Source organism: Gymnodraco acuticeps, unplaced genomic scaffold (genome assembly GCF_902827175.1).
Source record: "Gymnodraco acuticeps unplaced genomic scaffold, fGymAcu1.1, whole genome shotgun sequence".
Lineage (NCBI taxonomy): Eukaryota > Metazoa > Chordata > Actinopteri > Perciformes > Bathydraconidae > Gymnodraco > Gymnodraco acuticeps.
The window spans coordinates 465,203-488,940 of NW_022992152.1; the positions used below are offsets into that span (position 1 = coordinate 465,203).

General features: G+C 40.1%; 2 protein-coding genes across 2 annotated transcripts; both read right to left on the reverse strand.

Moving 5' to 3' along the window:
• Nucleotides 1-1,899: 1,899 nt before the first annotated feature.
• Nucleotides 1,900-14,341, reverse strand: faxca (failed axon connections homolog, metaxin like GST domain containing a). The gene is made up of 6 exons (XM_034204423.1): nucleotides 13,866-14,341; nucleotides 10,825-10,960; nucleotides 9,835-10,031; nucleotides 9,071-9,288; nucleotides 5,815-5,931; nucleotides 1,900-5,332 (listed from the first exon to the last, which is right to left on the reverse strand). The coding sequence occupies exons 1-6, from the start codon at nucleotides 14,123-14,125 to the stop codon at nucleotides 5,040-5,042; spliced, it is 1,221 nt and encodes a 406-aa protein (XP_034060314.1). The 5' UTR covers nucleotides 14,126-14,341; the 3' UTR covers nucleotides 1,900-5,039.
• A 2,296-nt stretch (nucleotides 14,342-16,637) lies between these two features.
• ccnc (cyclin C) lies at nucleotides 16,638-23,505 on the reverse strand. Its single transcript, XM_034204409.1, has 12 exons — nucleotides 23,339-23,505; nucleotides 22,866-22,972; nucleotides 22,560-22,644; nucleotides 22,012-22,081; nucleotides 21,843-21,894; nucleotides 21,681-21,736; nucleotides 19,084-19,119; nucleotides 18,897-18,988; nucleotides 18,268-18,335; nucleotides 18,084-18,163; nucleotides 17,362-17,480; nucleotides 16,638-16,985 (listed from the first exon to the last, which is right to left on the reverse strand). The coding sequence occupies exons 1-12, from the start codon at nucleotides 23,368-23,370 to the stop codon at nucleotides 16,931-16,933; spliced, it is 852 nt and encodes a 283-aa protein (XP_034060300.1). The 5' UTR covers nucleotides 23,371-23,505; the 3' UTR covers nucleotides 16,638-16,930.
• Nucleotides 23,506-23,738: the final 233 nt, after the last annotated feature.

Consider the following 23,738-nt stretch of genomic DNA (forward strand, 5'->3'; position numbering starts at 1 on the left):
AATTAAAATAGTTTCTCAATTGGAGAGCCAAGAAGCTTGTGATTCAGTGTACATTTAAAAAGATTATTATTGAGTCTCATTATTGTGTCAGACATTTTATTCAGTAGGAACTATGTTAGAAAATGCGTTTGATATTCTTTCTTATGGTTGCTTTTACCCATGTCTAATATTTATTACATGTTTGGGCTGATCAGTGGCCAGATCAGAATCGGTCTTCTGACGCCCCCTAGTGGCTGCTGGAGGTTAAAAGCAGGCATGAGTTCCTGCTTCACCCTCAGTGAATGTTTTATTTCCATGTGACAATGCTCCTTTCTAAATGATACCTTATAACCAGGACAAAGCTATTTTGTGAAATAATATTTGTATTTTACTCTGGAATTTAGGTTGTTTATCAAACCAATGGACACCTTCCAGTATGATTTCAGCATTTGATCTATTACAGTTCTTTATTACTCAACCATATACATGTTTTAATGAAATGTGAAGGGTTATGAAAGTTATTACATTTCACATGTCGGAAGATTAAATGCTTTAGTTAACAAATCTGTAATTAGATAATAAATAGAAGCGTACTCAGTAACAATTAAAGGTAAAATGGAGACAAAGTAAAAAACATTTTTGTATTTATCTTTAGCAGAGGATACACATGCAAGTCTTAATAAAGAAAACTAATAAATATATAATTGGATTATCTATGTTGGCCCTATATTATCGATGAACAAATAGAAATGCATTAATGTTCATCCCTTACTGCAGCAGTTGGAGTCAATGAATATTTTGCAAATTTAGCTGTCGATTTACATTGTGTTTTAATAAGCTGGATCTGTAAAGTAACTCAAAACACAAGCCCTCAAATATAAAAGTAGCGGTTTACAAAAATAAGGTATGTAGATATAGTCAGTAAAGGAGACAAACTCTTAGTCAATTATTAGGCTATTTTTCCAAAAATCTGATCAAAATGTGCATAAGAAAACATTTTTAACATTTTAAACAAAAAGTACGAGTTTTTCTGGATTTGTGTGTGTGTGTGTGTGTGTGTGTGTGTGTGTGTGTGTGTGTGTGTGTGTGTGTGTGTGTGTGTGTGTGTGTGTGTGTGTGTGTGTGTGTGTGTGTGTGTGTGTGTGTGTGTGTGTGTGTGTGTGTGTGTGTGTGTGTGTGTGTTAAAACAGGTCTAGAACCAGCTCTCTAGGGGACCGTGTTTGCCTGGATTCTGTCCTATCAGCAGGCGACCATCTGCCCTGCTCCCGGCCCTCACGCTCATACAGACATCCTCTGCATTATTCATATTTTTACACAGACACACACACACACGCATACGTTCACTCCACCATGCGCACAATGCCCCTCCACACACATCATGCAGCCACGTGTCATACAAACACACACACAGCTGCTACCTCTGAAAGTGTAAGCGTCTCCGTCTCACCAGAGATTGGTTTTATACTCCGGTGTCATTGTCAGTCCTGAATTGTCTCCTCCGTCTTGTGTGCTAGGAGATCTCTCAGGGATTCTGCACAATGGCCACAGAAATGCACCCAGCCAAAGTCATCACATATCATTCTGGACTGTTTGTCCCTCTCCCTTTGCATGCCCTTTCCTCACCAGAACCCACGCTCCGTCTCCACAGCGGCACTTTCTCTTTCTCTGCCCTCATTTTTCTCTCTCCATTTCTCCAGAGCTCCTGCACAAGCACAAAGAAAAGGGCAGAGAGCTAATCTTCAGCATTGTTGGGTGGGCTTTGTATTGTCATATGGTAGCAGGCACGGAGGGACAGGGATTATGAGACGGATATATGCCAGAACATACCCACCTCCAAGTGTTGATACACTTGGAGATTTCTTTCTTTAGGTCCATATGGCTTTTAATGCACATTTCACCACAATAATGCAAAAACAAGGGTAAAATACCACAGCAATATTTAATGAAATATTATGAGTAATCCATTGTCATACAGCGTTTTATCTCTAGGTATGATACATTCATAAGAATCTTTTTTTTTATATAAGTACAGAGCGATTTCTTTTCATGTTCGCTTATTAATTCGAATTTCTGGCTCTCTTATTTACAGTTTGATGAGAATCCACAGGTGTTTCAGCACACGACACCACAAGACAATATGGCTTCTAGTCTACAAGCAGAAATCTCGATGAGAGCGACTGACCTCTGAGGAACACAGACAGATGAAGTTGCCTACAGAGGAAAACCTGTGCAGACAGTATCCTCTTGGATGACAAAAGGACATCAGCTGATCCGAGCTCTAGCAGTCAGTTGAGTTATTTTACCTCAAAATATCACGTTTCTTTTCTTATAAGGTTTCAACTTGACATGAAGCTCTTTCTACTTGTGACAGTAACATTTGCAGCAGAATGAGGGACTTATATTCCAACACAATGACATCGATATTATGATATGAATATAACATTTACCACACATGACATCTCAAAACATGGACACGCATGCGATTACGGCAATGACTTGGGGCAACGTGAAAATGCAGTTGTTTCAGTGGAAGTCAGAGAATCGACAATATTGCACTACAACACAAATCAATACACTTGATTGACTCGCCCAGAGAAGAGAAACACGTGTAAACAGAAGAAGAAGAAGAAAAAGTGCAAAATAATCAACAACATTTCAGTCGCTTAAGATCACAGCCACCATCGAAATCAATAAATATAAACAAGGAATACATAATGAAGTAATATGACATATAAAAAACATATGCTGGCACTGATAAAAAAGTAAACTGCTGAAGGAGTCTGTTTTCGACTCAAGACGAGAGAAGGCAAGAGCATGCAGGCCAAGGTTTTTAAGACACAGAATGTCATCTTTCCTTTTATGTATATTGTTGTATTAAAATAAATCGAACAGATATAAGCTTTACCATCGTCTTGCTTAAGGCTTTCATTTTGAAGCCGAAATGATTGATGTTTTTTTATATTGTTACACGGAGAACAAAGAAGGGCTAAAGACTCAATGATACCAGCCTACGGAAGCCGATTGCAGCCAAACTGTTGCATGTGTTAAAGTGAAGTGTGTCCTTGTAACAAGATATGTTCATTTATTGTTATATAACTAGAAAAGTTTGAAATGATAACGTGATAAGATTGTTTGTCTTAATATCTTGGCAATATCTTGTTAAAACTGAATTAAAATGTGAAACTCTTTAATCTCTTAATTAGTTTAAACTATACTGCTACATATAAATGCTACTTATGATCAACTCATAAATGTAATTTGTATCTGATGCCGACTTATGCTTTTGAAAAAAACGCAAAACATTATTTAGGCCAATATTTAATTATTAAAAACCCTGAAAAATGCTTTAAATTGTAACTCCTTAATGTAAAGCTCCATAATAAGTGTTGTAACTAAGCTTTGTTTTCAGCATGATATTTCTCAGTTGAATTAAACTCATCAGTGCCCTCTAGTGGAGAAAAACTATATTAAACCTATTTTTGGCATATCTGTACTGCACCTTTTTGAGACACTTTATGCCAATACAAATACTGTAAATATCTGCATTAAGGCCTGGTCACACTGGCATATAAAGACATCTCTATTAATTCATATTGCAAAGTAAAATTGACAACGTGAAACAATAAGGTGTGCTCTGGAGGGAGGAAGCGCTTCGGCTGTGAAACGTCACCGATGTGCCGTCATTCACACACAGAGTGACTCACAAGCTGACACACTGCATACCCCACGCTTGCATCCATATTGACACACAATATGTTGGTATGTGCATTTGCTGAGTGACAAACACACATAGAACCTGCGCCGAACCATCACACACCGAAAACAACTCGTATAACATTAACTTGCATCTGCTCTGTTATTGCTTCACATGTCTTCTGAGCAATCCATCATTCTGATTCAGAGAGTCTCCGTAACAAAACCATAACTGCTAAAATAAAATAAAAAAGTACTTTAACAGGATCAATTGGCTACATCCGAGGCACCGGAGAACAAACTTCTAATTGAACGAATAAGCCAGCTAACACATGAAGACAACATCCTCAAAGTGTTTAAAGGGAGATTTTCATTGGCAAGTTCAAACCATGCACTTCAATTCAAAAGATCTATTGCATCTATTTCTACATGATTGTTTAACTGGCTCTCAATGCTTGAATGCAGGTTAAAATGACCTTAAGCTACTCTTTATGACAATATATGTCGTCCGTTACTCTTCTAATGCAGGGAAAAATGTTCCTTTTTGGCAAAAATAATTGTCTAAATAAGACAAACGATAAGAGCTAATGGCAGATTGCACTATTTAAACACGGGCAGCAGGCATTACTGTCATATCGCAGGTGTGCAGACGGATACAGCACAGGAGGTCACAGGGCGGCTCACACTGATCCTGGACCAGCAGAGTGTATTCATGTAGACTACTACAAGACACTTTGAGTCGTTGTGTCCGACACAGAGAAGAAACACCTACAGTATTTACACCGTATGACAGAGGGGGTGACTCTATATATGCAGGCTATCTATACTATGTATGTATACTCATATATATTATATCTAATAAATCTGCTCCGTTTATATATTTACACTGAATTGTATCCATTCACATGAATGTCTGTACAGTTAGTCGATGTCCTATCAATACAAGGCGTTTAGGGTTCAGTTAGTCAAACACACACAAGGCTGGACGGTGCAAGTTGCTACGAGGGACGACGGAGGTGGGGGGGTCAACACATTTTGTTGCCATGGAGACCTGACAACAAGTAGGAGTTGTCACTGCGGATGACCACGTGGAGGAGTTTCTCAGCAGGGCGTAATTTCCTCCTGACTTTTGAATCCTGTTCTTCTTCTCTTTCCTCCTACTCATACTTTCTTCTTCTCTTCCTTTGTTCTGATCCTTCCTCCACTCAACTCAACGTCCTCAAACTTCTCCACTGACACAGGAGACGCCAGCACTCCTCCCCAGAGGCTTTCGGTTCAGAGGAAGTGGGGCATGTGTACAGGAGGGACGCAGCTCCCTCCCGGTGGTGTGAGCACTATCTAGTGTGTTTCTACACGTGGGTGTTTCGTCAACACTTGTCCATTTCAGAGCACTCGGTGTCCATGTCCGAGTCATACAGCGAGACACCTGTAGGGTCGCTGTTGGGAGACAAAGGGTCCTTTGGCGAGTGCGTTTGTGAAGTGTGCGTGTGTGTGTCGTCTTGGAAGGTGTCCGTGCGGGAGTACAGGCCCAGGTCGGCGAGTTTGGAGCTGCTGTCCTCGGAGGTGTCGCTGTAGCAGAAGTCCTCCAGGTCCACGAACCACTCGGGCCAGAATCGCCGGCGGATGCGCTCGCAGTACATGGCCAGGTTGATGAGCTCACCTGCAGGAGGACAGACAGCCGAGTGTCACAGTCAAAGTCAACTTTATTGTCAATCTTTCAGTTTGTGTGTACAGACAGAGGGATCGAAATACCGTTTCCGACAATCGCGAGGAAATAAAAAATACAAATATATATAAAAATATGTATACAAAAATATATACACAATCAACAGACACATTTATACATATGCACACATTAAAGATATAAATAAAAGCACAACAATCAATATATACAAAATAAGCTCTGAGTAATTTCACTACCTCCCTTTATAAGTCTATGTGCTAGGGCTTTGACAGTTAAAGTCTATCTCCATTCAAAAATGTGTTTTTCACTGTGTAGAGAGAGTTACAAACGTACCTGATGTCTTAATAATGTTGACCTTAAAGCATTAACACTCGATCGAAAAATCGATTTATGAAGAGTGTTATGTTTTAGACTTTCTTCATACTCTATGTTGTAGATTCCTATGTTGTTGAACTCACCTTTGATCAGATGCTCTGGGCGAGTTCCCGGTAGCGTCCACATAGCAGGGGCCAGGTGACTGAACACCGCAGCGTCTACTGTGGAAAGCTTGGAGCCCATAAGATACTTCTTATCACCTTAGTGAGCACACAGAGAAAAAGACATGTCAAATAACCAGGCACATTTCAAATCCATGTTTAGACACTTTCATTCAAAATAAAAAAGCACTTATTCACATTCTTGTTGAGATATACACATAAGGCTTTATACCATGCTCATGTCAGTATGCTATGTATAAAACCAGAAGTTGGTTAGCTTAGCTTAGCATACATATTGAATACAGGGGGAAACAGTTAGCCTGACCCTTTCCATACACACATTTTTACAGACAATGTTTACGCTAGAAGAAGCTGAAAAGGAAAAAGATCCCTTCTGGCCACACAGTCAAATGTGTCATAGATCAATTGACACCTTAAGGGTTATAAAGCTTTAACTTTTGTAAGTATTTTAAAGGTCACCTATCATGCTATTTGTAGGCAATAGCATAGGTCTCAGATATATAAAAATATATAAAAAACATGTCTATGAAGCAGTGATCCCAAAACTAAGGCCCGCGGGCCGGGTACGGCCCGCCTCCACATTTGGCCCGGCCCCCTGAACAATACCAGAGACACATTATGATTTTTTATTTTTTTTTTATTTTTTTTATTTTTTTTTAATTTTTTCAGTCTGGCCACGCGAATCCTAGACTAGCCCCTGTCAAAATGTTGTGACCTGCTCTATCTAAATCAGTCGCATTGACCCGAAGACACCTTTTGAGTTGAATACACTGTTGGAAAGAGGATATTCCTAGCTTTCTAATGATATCAGGATTGTTTTTGTACTTCAAATATTAAGCGAAATATGTCACATTATATAATGACTGTCACCAAGTCATCATTTTGAGAAAAAGGCCTTCAAAGTTGTCTCTTCTCTGGAATCCATCGATCTGATTGATTATTAGCGGAGCAAATGATCAAAATACTACCGAGGGAAGATATTTTTGTTTGGAGGGGAAGCTCGCGAGTGTGTGTGTATACGTGTGTGTGTGTGTGCTTGTGTAATTTTGCGTTTGTGTGTATTGTGTTTGTTTCCCGGGGAAAACAATCACGAGAAACACCGGCTGTTGTTATGCCTGCTGTGACGTCAAGTTACTCCGTTCTCCGCTTGTAATTATGCCGAAGCTTCAAAGTTGTATTTATCATCTGAATTTGCCGAAACAAGTTTAATATTCTGAAAGCCAAGACTTTGTTTAATTGAAATCAGATGAAAACAAACTGTAACGGACCCTGCAGTGTTATCTATGATTACTATACTCTTACATTCATAATTTCAGCGGAGTGAGGGGGGGGGGGGGCGGCGCTGCGGAAGAGCAGATTGCGAGTGAGAAATAAATAAATTGGAAATAAAAGTTTCATATTCTGAAAGCCAAGACTTTGTTTGTTTAAAATCAAACAAAACACCCGAACCCCGAAAAAATAGTTTTTTTTACGTAAATCCACGTTTATTTCGAGAGATTCTGCTCTGACAACTAAGCTAAACTTTTACCTGTTAAGATTGTGCACGGCACAACAGAAAGTTACAGTAATTTTCAATGGACTTTTTTTCTGTGAAGAACCCAGAGAGGGTTATTTGGTTATTATTTATTTTATAAATAGTGTTATTTATTTCATTAATAGTGTTATTATTTATTTCCTGACTTTTTTTCTGTGAAGATCCCGGAAAGGGTTATTAATATTTGGTTATGTGTGGCTTTCTAGAAAACAATAAATGTTTACGTTTAGACACCCATGCGATCGTCACACTTTTTCTGTTACAAACTGACCCGGCCCCCATCAGAGAAGGGAAAAGTTATGTGGCCCTCACAGGAAAAAGTTTGGGGACCCCTGCTATGAAGTGTTTGGCTCAAAATACCAAACAGATCACCCATTCTAGTCCCTCTATTTCACTTCCTGTTTCAAAAGTGCTGATTTTGGTATAAAGCTTTAAAAAAGAAGAAGAATCGATTAAAAAAGAAGGGCGGAGCTTATGCCTGCTCATGTGGGAGATTCTACCGGCAGATACTGCTGTGATGAAACGCCATATCATGGATTATCAAGGATTATTTCTGAAACAGTTTGGAGCTCAAAGGCTTTCTCTCTTGCCGGTTATACCACAAGGTGAGTTCCTTTTTATTTCCTGCTTCTTCACACACATGCTCTCCAGTACAGGCTAGCTCTGAGTGCTAGCGATGCTAATGTAAACACCGACCATATTACGTCCAAAACAGTCGGGCATTGTTTCTGATAGCAACGTTTCTGATAGTGCTGTGGGTCCACATTGCCGATATTGCGTGATATCGGACGCAAATCTGGATCAGCTCCGTTGTAGCCCCGTTTTTAGAGATTTGGATATGGAGGAAAAGAGAGAGGGTTTTATTTTCTGACGTTGCGTGAGTTCCCTGACACACAGGGGACACATATTTATGAATAAAAGACATCAAAAAGTGCATTTTGCATGATAGGTCCCCTTTAATGTAACAACACTTCCCACCAAAGCTCTACTACATGCTCTCGGATCTGTCTCTATTAAATCTCCTATTATAAACTGCCAAACCTTGTGTATTGATTATAGACTGCAATGCTACTATTTCACCACAGCAGGTCAGTGTTGTGCTGTTATTTGACAAGTACAAACATGATGCTACTGGTTATAGTTCTCATGGCACACATTGAGAAGCCATTGCAACTGTTTCATTTAGCCAATAAAGCTGTTGATCCGCTTGCAGGGGAATTATATGGAGAGAGAGACGACACAAATTGTTACTAAGTCTCACAATGACAAAGCGAGTGCCATAAATCTCTTCAAATACAGAGTGTACTCACAAATGCTTGAGAAAAACGAATTGTGCTGCTCCTTAAGTTTTCACTTGGCCACTTTTATTTTTGTATTCTCTTTTTTTCATTGAGATAGATATACCAATTTCCACAAAACATTTTGATTTCTTCTTTTAAAACGTGAAAAAAAGCTAAATATATAGAAATATCAATATAATTGAAAATAAGATTTTATAGCTTTTATTTTTTTACTTTAATAACATCAAATGTTCTCCAAATCTCGAAGTCCCTTCACATGGCTAAATGTACTGTATGTTACTGTCATTTTTAGGGTAGCATCATCTTGATTCCCCCAGTCAATCATGAAAACCCCCACTGATACATTATTTAGATTCTGATCTCAATACAAATATGAGCTCACCTAGTAAAGTGGCCAGGGTGCGCATGTCCTTCTCCATCAGTGCGTAGACCTCGTCCTCGGAGAAGCGTCCAATCCCGTGGCCGTACATCTCCCTCTTGACGATCCCCCCCGTCAGGTGACTCAGGATCCACTTGAGCAGGTCGCTCAGCGGCCCGCTCACTGACAGCATCTTCTGAGTCTCCTCCAGGTTGTCCACCCACTGGCAGTAAGCTATGGTCCTGCAACACAAACACACATGTGGTTCAGACATAATGCCTTTGTTGTTAGGAAATAAAAAGCCACAACATTTGAATGATTTCTGTATTGTTATTGCTTACATTTTTACATTTTTCGTCCAAGAGCCTGATGGTTAACAATTATATAGATGTTGATGTATTTGCATGAAAGCAGATATTAGCATAGTCTGGTTTAAGTCAAAACTACAATTTGAAGGAGGGGCTTTAGACTGAAAGCCTGATACCATTAAATGCTATAGTTTATGCTGTTATGACTGTGGGGTCAAACATTTTGTTTCAATGGGGATATTTGTGTTCTCACGGGTCAGACTTTCTGTATTTTGCTACACAGCTTGTAAAGGGAGCTGAGGTTGAACATCCAAAAATCAAGAGAAAAACACAGCGGCAATTTTACAGGCCAAGAAAAAACGGGCCAAGTGAAGTATAAGGGTTGAAAGAAATGTTGATAATTAATATTCCCCACACCTCCTTATAAACAAAAAACCTAGTTATAAGACAACAGTACATGTAACTTGAGTGGACCCTCACCAGTAGAAATGCTCCTCCACCATCTTGGTGATGGCGCGGGACACGGCCTTCTCCTGCGGCGTCAGGCTCTTGTTGAGGCTCACGCCCAGCCGCTCCTCCAGGTAGTCGATGATGAACTCGGTCCCAAACACCTGCTCCTGGTTGTACTCGATCCACGGCATCTTTCCCTGTGGTGATAGCTTCCCATCAAAGTAGTTCTGCGACAGAAAGGGATTCAGGAGAGAAGACACAGAAAATTAAAACAGAGAATAGACATGGTGATTAGCATTAGGTAATTGGAATTGGATAAAGAAAAGTATTTGTTTATCCCTTAAAGGAACCACAGTGAGGGAAGCAACAGAGACTCAGAGTTGGAAAATAGTGGATCACAGCAAAGGATTCATTCATTTTCACTATCTATAAACTCACACTTAGAGAGTCACTTTAGGACAGGGGTGTCAAACTCAAGGCCCGGGTGCCAAATCCGGCCCGCGGCTTCATTTAATGTGGCCCCACAAGAGCTTGCAAAGAATATAATATTTGTATTATACGGTTACATGCCGATTTACAGAAGCACGTTGCCCATAAACTACATATCCCACAATGCATCTCAAATTTTACTTTTTTCTCAGAATTTGAGTTTTTTTCTCAGAATTTGACTTTTTTTCTTCAAAATATTCATTTTTTAAAATCATTTTGTGACATTCTCAGTGAAGAGACTTGCAATGATTTGCCCTAGACTTCTGCTTTCAGACATATAGTTAATTATGAAGTTATTACCCTATCCGATAATAATCCACTACAGAGGCAATAATGTAATATAATACATTATTTTATATATATTAAATATTTATATATGTATTTTTATATATAGTCTTAAAGTTACAGCCCTTTGAGTGCAACCATAATGCTAATGTGGCCCGCGAAGAAATTGAGTTTGACACCCCTGCTTTAGGAGAATCAAAGACAAACAGGTGAAGTAGTATTTCAGATAGATAACCACAGCTATACCTGGTAGGGCAGGTCCACCATGCGGAGGTAGGTCTCCATCTTAAGGCAGAAGGGGGACAGGGACGGGACGCCAGATTTGGGCCTGGAGAACTGGTGGAGTATGATGGCATCTTTAGAGTCCAGCTCTTCCTCCTTTCTGCGTGGAGGACAGAACAACAGAGCTGTAGATCATGCAGAAGAGGCTCAGAAAACATTAACGAACAAAACATGTTTATGTGTTTGTGTTTAAACTATTCTGTTTACAGTCAGATTAAGGTAACTTCAAATTAGGGACAAAAAAACACATCAACAAAAATACAAATTAGATGACAGGGTTAGGTTTCTCCATTCTAGTGGTAATGGCTAGACCTGCAGGGTCTTATTCTCCATCCATCCATCTTCTTCCGCTTATCCGTGGTCGGGTCGCGGGGGTAGCAGTTCCAGCAGAGAGCCCCAAACTTTATTTTCCCTGGCGACATCAACCAGCTCTGACTGGGGGATCCCAAGGCGCTTCCAGGCCAGCGAAGAGATATAATCCCTCCACCTGGTCCTAGGTCTACCCCTTGGTCTCTTCCCAGCTGGACGTGCCTGGAACACCTCCCTAGGGAGGCGCCCAGGTGGCATCCTAACTAGGTGCCCGAACCACCTCAACTGGCTCCTTTCGACGCGAAGGAGGAGTCAGGGTCTTATTCTTTTCAATAATAAATAAATATAATAATCTGATAATTGTTCAGATGATTGGATTTATCATTTGAAGGAAAGAATGTCACAACTATGGAAAAAAGTCCATTGAATTATTTTGCAGTTTAGGTGACATCTTGTAATGTCCAAACTTATTCATTTGACTATTACAGAGAACTAACAGCCAGCACATTTTCACATTTAGAACCAGAATAGAGACTGTAAACAGTGAAGCTGCTTCAAACATTACAACCGATAAATATCTTATCAACAGAATCATTTTGTGTGCAGCGATTTATCAGGAATTTGACTGATTACTGAAACTCTACTAAAGGCTAAAGCAAGGCTAGGCAGGCATGATCACACACCAGCCAACTACCCTGAGAATTTGTTAGGACATTTGCAACCCTTAAGTATAATATCAATTTAAGAAGGTCCTGCATTATATATGTATTCATTGCGTCTGTTATATTGGTGGTTACATGGTTTATTATTTCCCATCATATGATCTAAAGATTCCACAAATTAAGTGTTACTCCCAGTGAACAGTCAAGTAACAGGTGGTACTGAAACTACTCTCACATATTTCTATTAAGCCAGCAGCCAATTAGCTTAGCTTAGCATTATGACTGGAAAAAGGAAGAAATTGCTAACCTGGCTTCGTCTACCAGTCACTAAATCCATCATTCAGCACCTTTAATACATTAACGTGTTAATGTTAAATATAACGTGGTAGAGTTTACAGTGTGTCACTTTAACCTTTCAAAACCCCAATGCACATGTGTGATTGTATAGGGGTCGGACCATTTCTTGGCCCGTGACTTCCTGTACCCTCTGGTGTAATGTCAAAGAGCCAGGCTAGCTGTTTCCCTGTTTCCATTGTTTATGCTAAGCTAACCTGTGTGGTCAAATAGTGTGCAGTGAATACATCCAATTATCCGCAACCTCCCATGAGTGATTGTCAGCCCCTGGGCTGTTTACACCGGCCAAGGGAGAAACTGCAGTGTCAAAACAATGCATCACACCCTCATGAAGGATTATGGTGCATCGACATGGATACCGTTGGGGGCTACTTCACGGACAAGGGCAGTGGGCCCTGCAAATGGCAATTAATTCATGTGTGCACAATGCAGAATGAACGGGAGCTGTCCTGTGTGAAGCGCTGAAACCTAAAAACAAGCAGCCTCAGAGGAGAGGAGCTGTCTATTGCAGCATGGTGCTGAAATGCATACTCTCTTTAAAGGGGCTGCTTTTGGTGCAATAAAATGACGAGGGTCCCATACAATGAATCATAGCATAACAGTGAGGGACACAGCTTTAATTGTTAACGTCAGGCAGAACCAAAACAAGCGAGAAACATGACCCAAAAAGCCGGCCTGCCACCCTGTATGACCTCCATCAGAATGGGTTTTTAACTGCACCACAAACAGCCTGCTATCTCCGTATACAAATCGACCCAGAATAAATGGCAGCTATGAGTATACTGGTATAATGTATGTAGGGCCTTCACACCACAATGTCATCATTTACATTTTCACATTGATCGTCAATTACATGTGTCTATTTTGTTATTGACTGTGTTTTGTTCGTTCGTCAACAACAGTGGGCCTGGACTGCATGTAATCCGAGCTCTTTTTTTAAAGGACAACATCCTAAAACCCTTATTAAACAAATAATAGAGACAAATACATTCATATGGATCATTTGAAGGCACCATAATCTTGTCTGACCGGTGAATAACCTATGTATGGGGCTTAGGGTTTACTTATACATATAACTGCAGTGCTTTCTGAAACCATACACCAGAACGTGCGTATGGAGGGGAGGGGAGGGGGGGTCACAATAAAAATTATACAAGATGAACCTATGTCGCCTCGTCCTTGAGATAAATTGAAAGTGACCCCCTGTCAGAGTCTATTATGTCAGTTCATGTTGCAAGGGAAGTATTAGAAATAGGCCTACAGACTAAACTCTAATAAACAACATAGGAAATAAGCAATTGTCCTTTTGTAAATACTGTAAATAAACGCGAAATACAAAGGGTGACCTTTGCCGTATAGGTCGCTCGCCATTTGACCAAATCCACAACAAAAAGCCAATACATAAAGATAATGTTTTAATGTGTGTGCTGGGAGATGGAGATGGAGTTACGTTACATCACAATCCACCCACTCACGATTCCTTATTCTCCACTGACTCCGCTCGTGTACCCCGCCCAGCCCGACGACATTAAGTAGGCTATTATCAAACCACAGAAATAATACAGCAGATCTGGGATATTTGGAGTGAAACACGAACAGAATAACATTAACACAGTCTGAATGTGGAGTGTGGATTAAGGTGACCCCTCTGTCCCCCCTCTCTGGTTGTGTTGTCGGTACCTGATGGCCAGCAGTTCGTGCAGCAGATAGGCAGCGGCAGCCAGCAGAGCTCCTCCGGTTAAATAAAGCGTCTTTCGCCACCACGAGTCCGAGCCCAACGCTGACATGATCCCGCCGTAGTCCTGCAGAGGGTAGGCGATGATGTACCCATAAAACGAGAGCTGCTCATCGGAGCCCAGCAGGCCTGAAGAGAAGCTCTGGCTCTGGCCAAGATCAACCACACAAGATCGCGTCCAGGCAAACCCGACGCGCCAGTACATGCTCTCTGTCTCCGGCCACTTTCCGCCTCACTCTGGCAGCTCGGGGCTTCATCAGCGGGGGCTTCATGGGTGCAGGGGGGTGCAGGTGCAGGACGACTGGAAGAGGAACGGTCGACTGGACGCAAGCGGCCCGCCCGGAGCTTGTCCCCGCAGCGGGGTCGACATCCTCCGCAGCCCGCTCGGAGTCGGAGCTCGCTGGATGAAGCCCTCCCTACAGACAAGTGAACAAAGCTTCCGGTGGGGTCTTTCAAAAATAAATATCCATCATGCGTTGCAACATTTGAGAATAACAACATTCCCTGAAGTGTAAGTGGACTACTAATATTTAGCTACTAATGGGCCAAAAACTACTGAGACCTCAAATAATAACTTACAGCCTAACACAACACAAAATAGGCATGGAAATGTAACTGAAAAGCATAAAAACATATTAATACCTGGCAAAGAAAGTAACTGATTTTGGGTTAGCTATGAGCAAAGGCAGTTTATAATATCAAAAAATGTATACACTATTCGAATAGCAAAAATACCCCCAAGAAACACACAGAACAGCACCAATAAAGCTTCCCCAAATATTGAGGATTCATATATCTGGGGGGATACACATTTATTCCATTGGCTGTGGCACAAGTGTTGCACATCTATTTAGTTTAAAATGTATTCACCCATAAGGCACTTATCATAATACACTATCTATTCATTGATGCGTGTCAAACTATAAATAAGACTAACCAATGTATCTCTACAGTTTCGCATTTAGCTCCTAAATCTGTCAGATGATCCATCTTGTTTTAGTTTATCTCCTATAGTAAAAACTAAAATATGATTTTATGTTGAAGAAAAAAGGCCCTGGCTTCCGGTAGAGTTGACGTTTTTCTCTTCACGCAGCTAACTTGACGTCACGAGGACAGGCTGTACCCTGGCTGTACAAACACCTAGGTGACAACAGTAAACACACCTGTTTTTCATTCAATGTTTTCTTAACCAACATGATACAATTTAAAATGTATTTTGTGTAGTATGCCCACTTTAACTCCCATTGCTGTTATTAAAAATATAGACTTTGTCTTATCCAAACTGATCTGCAACATGTTGGGTGTTCTTTGTTTTTACCACTAGGGGTCCTACCACAGCCTCTGTGACATTGAAGTTAGGTAATGGGACTGAAGAGGGGTTTTGTAACATGCTGGAAGATTCCTCAAAGTCCAGCTTGAACAATAACATTGAACGACTTTGTTTTGCACACCATACGTTTTTATTACCATAAAAGGATCTTCAAACAAAGACTTTCAAGTAATACCATTTGGGGCACTGTTGTTACCAGAACTAATAAGATTATTTAGGTTTGGTGAAGCCCTTTACATTTTCACACTCATTCCCTCGTGAACAGTCATGTAACAGATGGAGCTGCTGAGGGGGAGGGAAATGCCAGAGGGCAAAGCGGAGCTGAATCCAACTTTCCCTGGTGTCTCCTTCACTCAGTATGACAAAATGGCATTTAACAGGTTTTGGTACCCTTTCCGTTGTTATTCCAATGGTTACAAAATGAAGTGTACAGTAAGCCATTGAGCAAAGATTTGAAGATACACCCACACATTGCAAAAACATCCATCCCTCAAATGCATTTAACAGCGACAATGTGCTTGTATGAAGGTTTCTTGAGTTACCAGCAGCTTTCATTTTGTAAGGCTTTCAAGCACCTTGTTCCGAGGACAGCCCCACAGACTCCCGCTGTATTATATCACAAAAATATAGACACCTACAGGTATATTCACACATCAGTTTCCACAATTATTGAAGAACTAGTTGGCAGATTTGAAAAAGAAAGACAAATCTAGAACGATTGCATCAAAACAAATCTCAGCAGTTAAAAAAAGAAAGAGCAATTCTTTGACGAATTACAAACAAAAGTTTTACGAAATAGAACTTTATGCAAACACATTATTTTACAGCTAAAGAAGAGTAAAAGAAAAATAATTACAATAAAATTAGATTTGTTGAAAAACAATATCATGACAGTGACAAAAAAGGGGCCACTTTTATATCAAGCACGAGCACAAAGCTAAACAAGCTCATGATTTCCATTTTATTTTCCTTAATGAAGCCAAAACTTAAGATGAAATTAAATGAATAGAATTATAAATGACATTTACAAAAGAGAAGGGGGAATGGGACGAAGGAGGTGGCATTGTCATGATTCAGAGAGTTTATTATAACCACTACCTGTCTTGGGCTTTTTACTGCTGTAGTTCATGATCAACTAGCAGAGACCTCACAGGGCAGCGGCATCCAATCAGATCGCATATACACAGGGGGATAACCAATCAGATCCACGCAGGATGAAATCATCTTACAGGGAAGAGAGCTAAAGTCCACACACACACGATCAAGTATTCTCAAATCCCACAGAGCTCCATGAGAGGACTCGCTCCTCGGGTCTGTTCAAGGATGTCAGGATCATCACAATGACATTAAAAGCAGGTTCCCCCCCCCCCCCCCCCCCCCCCCCCCCCCCCCCCCCCCCCCCCTACCTCCAAATGTTCCTCAGTTTTAATTCAAGTCAGGAGCAGAGTACAAAGTCTACAAAACTGCTGTCCCAGATCGTCCGCTTGCTGGAGGCATTTCAGCTTCGTCTGCTCGCTCTATCCATTATGCTCAGAGAAGGGGAAACACGAGCACGTGGCTCTCGGAGTTTGTTGGTCGAAGCACCACAACATTGCAAAGTTTGTGCCGTGCGACATTTTGAAAAAAAGATCCACCCCCTCACTACCGTCAACATTATGGATTCCAACCGACGTGATGACGCTAAGACTGGCTGTAGGAGTTGCTTTGGTTCCCATTTGAGCTCTGGTCACTCTCACTGTATAAGACATACGGGGAAAGGTTGGGAGGAAATGATTACAAACAAGTCATTACGATAAAGTACAGCAAGAGCAAATGTGACAATGACAACACACAAATGCAACAACATTTGGGATCTTAACTTCTTCTATTATAACTTTATTGTAAAGCACAAAGCAACTTTTGAAACTTGTGTAAGGTGCTGTATAGACAACATTAATATAACTATTATAATTTGGCATTTGCAATGTAGTTGTATAATGTTACTCTGACACCAGGTAAATGCAGCTTTATGTTTAGGCGTGGTAACAAATATTTACTATACTTACATTTAATTTATAAAGCCAAATTTAAAAAAGAAATGTATGTACTAGGACTACACGAGTCAGGCTTACCTGTTGGGGGGAGGTTTGGGCTTGGGCATCTTGTTTATCACCGCAGCTATCTCTTTCCTGTCGTCAAAGTTTTTCCACTGGTCATAAAGCTTCAGGATGACACGGATGATCTCCAGGATCTTGACAGAAAACACACAAAGACAGAAGTCAGCTTGTGTGGATCCATAAGTTCCTGTTGGTATTGTACAAGGATGTTTATTAAAACGGCTCCTAATTCCAGACCCGAGTTCAGAGTGGCACAGTCAGGTTCAAATGGTTATATATATAAATAGATGGAAGGTCATTTAGGAAGTATATGATCAGCCGATTTCTGTCTATTTGAAATTCCTAAGCGCCTATGCAATTGTTTATTTGTGTGTGATTATTAGGCCACGGCACTTAAATGTGTTTGCACACCGTCAGCAGGAAGCCAGACCGTGGCCACAGAAGTAGTAGAAAGGCAAAACAGTGGCCAAACTGATTTGATCCAACGTATAAACAAACCTGTGGCAGACAAGTCACCTTGTTCTATATCAATAAAGATGATTAACTGGGAATAACAGATGAGTCACTTAGAAGTGAGAGGTTGCATCTTTTTCTGTTAAAGGGAGGGTCTGACATTTCTTGATTCAGGGTGTTTATTCATCTTACGCAGTGACCGTTTCTAGAAGTGTCATGGACAAATATTAGTACAGATCTTACAATCTTTAAAAAGGAGTTTTTTTGACTGAAGGCATTCTTACTTTGTCCATGTCCACAGAGAGCTCTGCGAACCACTGCCTGGCGTCTTTCTGCTGCACCACACAGGCCACATGCAGACAGGCTGAGGGAGGAAGAGAGCCGGCCATGTTACATCTAATACACCTTACTTTAAGTCAGTCACTGCATTCAAAAGCTGCGATAAGGAAACATGAAGTTGCATCTCACCCAAGGCGATCATGAAGGGAGGGTAGAGCAGACACAGATCTGTCCTGTACGTGTCGTTCACTATTCGCCTGGTTCAGAGAGAGAACAACAGACACTGAGTGAGCCTATCACAACAGCTACACCTGGGATTAAAGGTCTCCTATTGTACTGCTTTTCATCACTATATTATAGCACCCAGATATACACACAACATGTCTCTGAAGTGTTTGGCTGAATTGGTAGCATCCCATAATCCCCTCTGTTTCTCTGTCTTTTACTTTAGATGAAAATTAATCTATCTGCAAGATATTTGGTTTAAAAACCCACAATGGCGCTCTAGGAGGAGATTCAGGTGATAAGGTGGGGGGGGGTACCTTGGTTGGTGATTGGCTAATGGTTACACAAGCCAAAAAACGTTATGACATCATAAAGTGGCCAAAATCTGATCAGCTCATTTTCAGACGTGTTTTTATAGAAATGGATCAGGACAAAAAGAGAGGGGGTCTTTGTTCCTGAAACTTTCAGAATCTCTTAACGCAGAGGGGACACACGTTGATGTATAACAGACATGGAAAAGTGGGTTTTGCATAATAGGTGACCTTTAAAGGGTGTTAAAAGAGAAGGATTAATGAACACAGAGGGCATCGTACCAGGCCAGGGGCAGCAGCATGTCCTCCTGTCCCATGTCCTGCACGTACTGCAGCAGGGGTCTGTAAGGGTGGTACACGATCAGGCAGCAGTCCTGAAAAAAACATTAGATCTTCAATAAGAACCCACTATTCAAGCAAAATACAACCTACAGCACAGCAGCAGTGATACAAAGACTTTTCCACTCACCATCAACTCCAGAAGGTAGAACTCACATTCTAGTATCTGTAAAGACACAATTTAAAACTTCATTTAACATATCAGCTAAACTGACTTCAATGCTTGAAAGAAACGCAGATGTCAATTTCTCATAGTCAACAACACTTTGACTTCATCAAAGCATTGCCAGGATGAAAACAATACTTCAAAATCAATGAGAATGCCTCTTTGGGTGGTTTCTTATGTTTCATTCATTGAGTGCAGTGCATTGTTTCAAAGAGGCTTTCATCCCTCCGATTCTATTGTTTTGTGTCAGCGTGAATTGGCTCTTTAAAGATGACTCTGTTCAACAAAAAAATACATAGAATGCGTAAAAATTGTACAACCTTTTTTCTATTTAGATTTACTTGGGAATAGATGAATAACGTTCAGAACTTGTAACAACATTCCCAAACTAGACTTTAATTCAATAACCTTTCGAGGTACAAGAAAACAAGCACTTCCAGACTTAAAGTGTTGTCGTCACATTTCAATTGTTACTATAAATGCTATTGCAAAAATGTTGAAAATATATTTATACTAAAAGCAATGAATGTATTTTGTAGTTTACTTTAACAGCTATTCATATTCATTTTAAATGTATGTTTTGATCATGCTGAGCTGCCTCTCTATTAACACTCTTTACGCGCTTCTATTGGTTACTTAGCACTCCAACATATTGTGCGTGATAAGGGGCGGTACATCTTTAAGCGGTTTACCAATCACAACAGAGCCGGCCAGCTAACCAATCAGAGCAGCCTGGGCTCTGGTTTCAGACAGAGGGTGAAAAGAGGTGTTGCAGCACAGGCAGTATGATGCACAAAATACAAATATGAACTTTTAAAGTGAGCATAATAGGGACCCTTTAAAACACAGACTTTGCATTACTCTAAATGTTGTCACGGAGCCTGACTTTCAGAGATATTACTTAACCTTTCAAACAGACGCTATGTATGTTATTGTTTGATTGCCCGTTTGTCACCGTGCCACGACCGCTATTACTTTGTCTGCAGGTTGAATATGATAAATGATGTGTAGAAGTTGCAGCACCCCGCTAACTCCTTCTCTGCTGTGTGAGCCACTCCCTATAAATAATAGTTTACACAGCTTTCAGACAGGCGGCGTGTGTCAGAACAGCTGGGGTGACGTTCTCGCAACCGAGTGAAGATGCTGGACAATAAAATCCTGACGGGAGACACCACTTGACTCCACAGTGAGAAATGCTGCGCAGAAGTAATGCGTGCTCGCGGGTAGCCGTGGTCGAAGCCGTGTCACACAGCCATTATATTTGTATCAGAGGTTTGCAAACAATAGTTGTGAAATGTCGCGTACTGCTAGACACTGACATGGCAACACTGACAGTGTAAGGAGCTCCTGGAATGCTGCTATGTAGCACAGCAGCGCATACAGAACGGTGCAGAGGAAGCAGGAACACAATCAGGTGGTTGATTCATATCACAGCTGATACAATACATTTGAGTGGTTTATAGGAATACTTCACCATAATTACAATTTCTATATTAATAACTCTCACTGAAGGGCTGCTCAATTCATCGTATTTTAATCGCGATTATGGCTTGCAACGATTACGAAAACAACGTAATCAAAATAAAACGATTATTTTTTTATTATTACTTTCCCCCCCTTTTTTTCAGTTGAATTATACATAAAGTTCAGGGTAATCATTATCAACTGTTCAAAACATACTGTTTTTCTCCAATAAATGGATGTTTTCAAAGTCAATGAATAATCGCATTTAATAATCGCAATTACAATTATTGACCCAAATAATCGAGATTATGATTTTTGCCATAATCGAGCAGCCCTATCTCACTGTGACCTCAAATGTTTGAATAAAACATTAAAAAAAACTTAGAATAGTCTTGATGAATTGAGGTAAATGAGGGCCACATTCAACAACAGCAAGACTATATGAAACATCTGTTTACACATGTTTGCAGTACAAGAGTCTTTTACCCAGTTATATGCCAACTACTTCCCAAACACATGAATAATCACGTACTAATTGAGACTAGTAATGCAGTGTGTATTAATATCATGTTTGATAGAGCTTTGCTTTTGTTAAAAGCACCCGCATAGACTTGGATTCATCGAACAAATGCCTCTGCTCTTTTGATGCTTCGTTCACCCTGAAGGCATGTAAGAAAGATAATGTTTCCTTCACAGATGTAAGGTGACACAGGGTAAGTCATTGGAATAAAAAACAGAATTTTGGGGGTGAGGTATTGTTTAATTTTGTTGAATTAAATCGTTCTTAATTTTGCTTCGTTTTAGCATGGGCACACTACACTTAAGTATGAAACACTTAGCTCAACTCCGCTCGCTCGCTCGCTGACCCTTCCTCAAACTTTGTTGGTTCCTCCCTCAAACACACACTTGGACACTCTAATTACTCACGTCTTTGTCACTGTGTTATTAGACTGCTGACATGACTTTAGCTGCGTTCATTACGTTGCTACATGTAATGAAATGTATTCCTAATGCTAGTTTTTGTGTCACATTTAGTGCAAAATGCTCTGATTAACAGCATCTAAATGCTTTAAAAGTGTTAGAGAAATTGTACTTACATGATTCATTCTGTACTGGAACTCCTTTGGAAAGGCATAGGAAAATCTTGTTTTCACTGTTACAAAAAAACCAAAACATGATTATACCGTCTCCACTGCAGACTATCTATAATTTCTTGATATTTGTAAGTTTAAAATATGTTGCTCAACAGGGCGACTTACACACAGATGTTGCTGCCGATATCAGCCTAGTATTGGACACAACTCCAAATTCCTGAAAGGACAGAAAGGTTTGAATTGAGATCAGATGGGTCGAGCACGTAAATAACAGGAGCTTCTACTTTACTGGTATATCATTATCATCTCACTGGCATCACATCAACTTCCATACCTCGACTTTAGAAGCCAGAAAAACACAAGTAGGAGCCATGAGCACGGGATCAATACTTTTAAGGGAATACCTGCAAGTAGGAAGAGATTAAGGTGTGTTAACGTTGTACAAGTAGGTTTTAGCCATAACATGCAGAGGAGATTAGGTTACGCTGATGATCTTTACAAGGTACAAAATGCATTATACATTAAGTGAAAGATGAACTGTGTGCACAAACTCAGACTATAACAGTATTACATATATCTTAACATGATCACCCCCCTCCCCTAGCTTGAATAAACAATGGTATATATCTGTGGGAGATAATGTATTTATATAAAGTCTAAACTAAAGGTGAATGCTATTGTTTCAGAAAAAAACAATAGCATTAGCAATGTGGATATGATTCTCAAGCACTTATTCGGATAAATATGTCCGATAAGTGCTCCAAATGTAGTTCAGACTTAATGGCAGGACAATATTTGAGTTGTACATCCGCAATGCAATAATTAAAGTCTAATATGAAATGAGTTCCTAACTTTTCATCTGTAATATGTTATAATCCTTACCTGGCATAGAAGCGTTTGAAGTAAACAGTTGCCGTGGCAATGACCTGTTGCCGCAGCTTCAGATGTTCCCCCAGAGCCTGGATCACTGAAAGAGACATTAGATATAAACAACTGAAAGAAAAACAGCCTGCCTTCATTATAAAGTGTTTGGTTGGAAACATTGTGTAAAAGTCCACATCTATAAACATAAAATGCAATATAATAGATAATGTTGGACTGTATGGGTAATATAAATATCATGCTTTGTTATTTCATGCAATTAAATACATTAAAACATAAATGTCTTTGTACAAATGTAACCACTACCATTGGCAAAGAAAATCTGCAGCTTCCAGTACTCCTCTTCTGAGAGGAACTTCAGGTCCTTCTGCCGCTCTTTCATCAGGTCCTGCTTGTCCAGAACCCACTGAAGACTTAGAAGAAAGAAAGAAAGAAAGAAATGTTACAAAATGCTCATAGTTGCACTGGTTGTTCTTACTGTCGACAACTAAGCTAGCGGGTAGCACAACATAAACCTTTGTGTTTTAGCCTTCTGTATTGCAGACGTAAATCTAGAACAACATCAAAATAAGCTATTATGAATAGTCTTTTACCAAAGCTTTTGTTTTTTATTTGTTCGCTCTCTGTCTTTATTTAAATCACTATTTTATATCGGAGCAACAGTTCAGGAGAAACCGAGCAGCCGCAGAAACACAGCTAGGCTAAGCTAGGCCTCACAACACAGGCGGTTATTTAAATATAAAGATATTAAATTACACTTTTTTTTAATAAAAACTTACTAATGAGAACTTTGCCAGAAGTTTCCCGCCATGTTGCAGCAGTTGAGGTAGAGAAGGACACTTTATATTGATAAAACTTAACAACAAAGAAACTGATAGCACAGGCAAAGTAGTTGTGCTAAGCAGACAGAGGAGTCACACCAAAAGCGTCCCTGAGCAGCGCGGAGAATTCAATGGAAAGGTTCCGGAGTTTTTGTTCCGCTATTAAAAAGTCAATTTATTTTTCTCTACAAAAGTTATATGGCAAAAATATATATGGAACATGGATATATTAGAATCATTCAAATGTGAAAATGGATGAAAATATGGATGGAGTAGATACAAGATGAATTGATGAGTGGATGGTTTGACGAATAATGTGCTAGAAAACTAAATGAGCAAAACACCCAACGCAACATTG

Bases quoted from the DNA above. Each gene is read 5' to 3' on its own strand.
- faxca (XM_034204423.1), bottom strand. From the start codon at position 14,125: ATGTACTGGCGCGTCGGGTTTGCCTGGACGCGATCTTGTGTGGTTGAT. The intron at 10,032-10,824 runs GTATAGCTGTGG...TTTCTGTCGCAG, and splicing joins TGGTGGACCTGCCCTACCAG to AACTACTTTGATGGGAAGCT. The intron at 5,333-5,814 runs GTGAGTTCAACA...GTCCTCCTGCAG, and splicing joins CCCAGAGCATCTGATCAAAG to GTGAGCTCATCAACCTGGCC.
- ccnc (XM_034204409.1), bottom strand. From the start codon at position 23,370: ATGGCGGGAAACTTCTGGCAAAGTTCTCATTA. The intron at 22,973-23,338 runs GTAAGTTTTTAT...CTTTCTTCTAAG, and splicing joins TTCTGGCAAAGTTCTCATTA to TCTTCAGTGGGTTCTGGACA. The intron at 18,336-18,896 runs GTACGATGCCCT...TCTCTGAACCAG, and splicing joins ATGCTGCTGCCCCTGGCCTG to GCGAATAGTGAACGACACGT.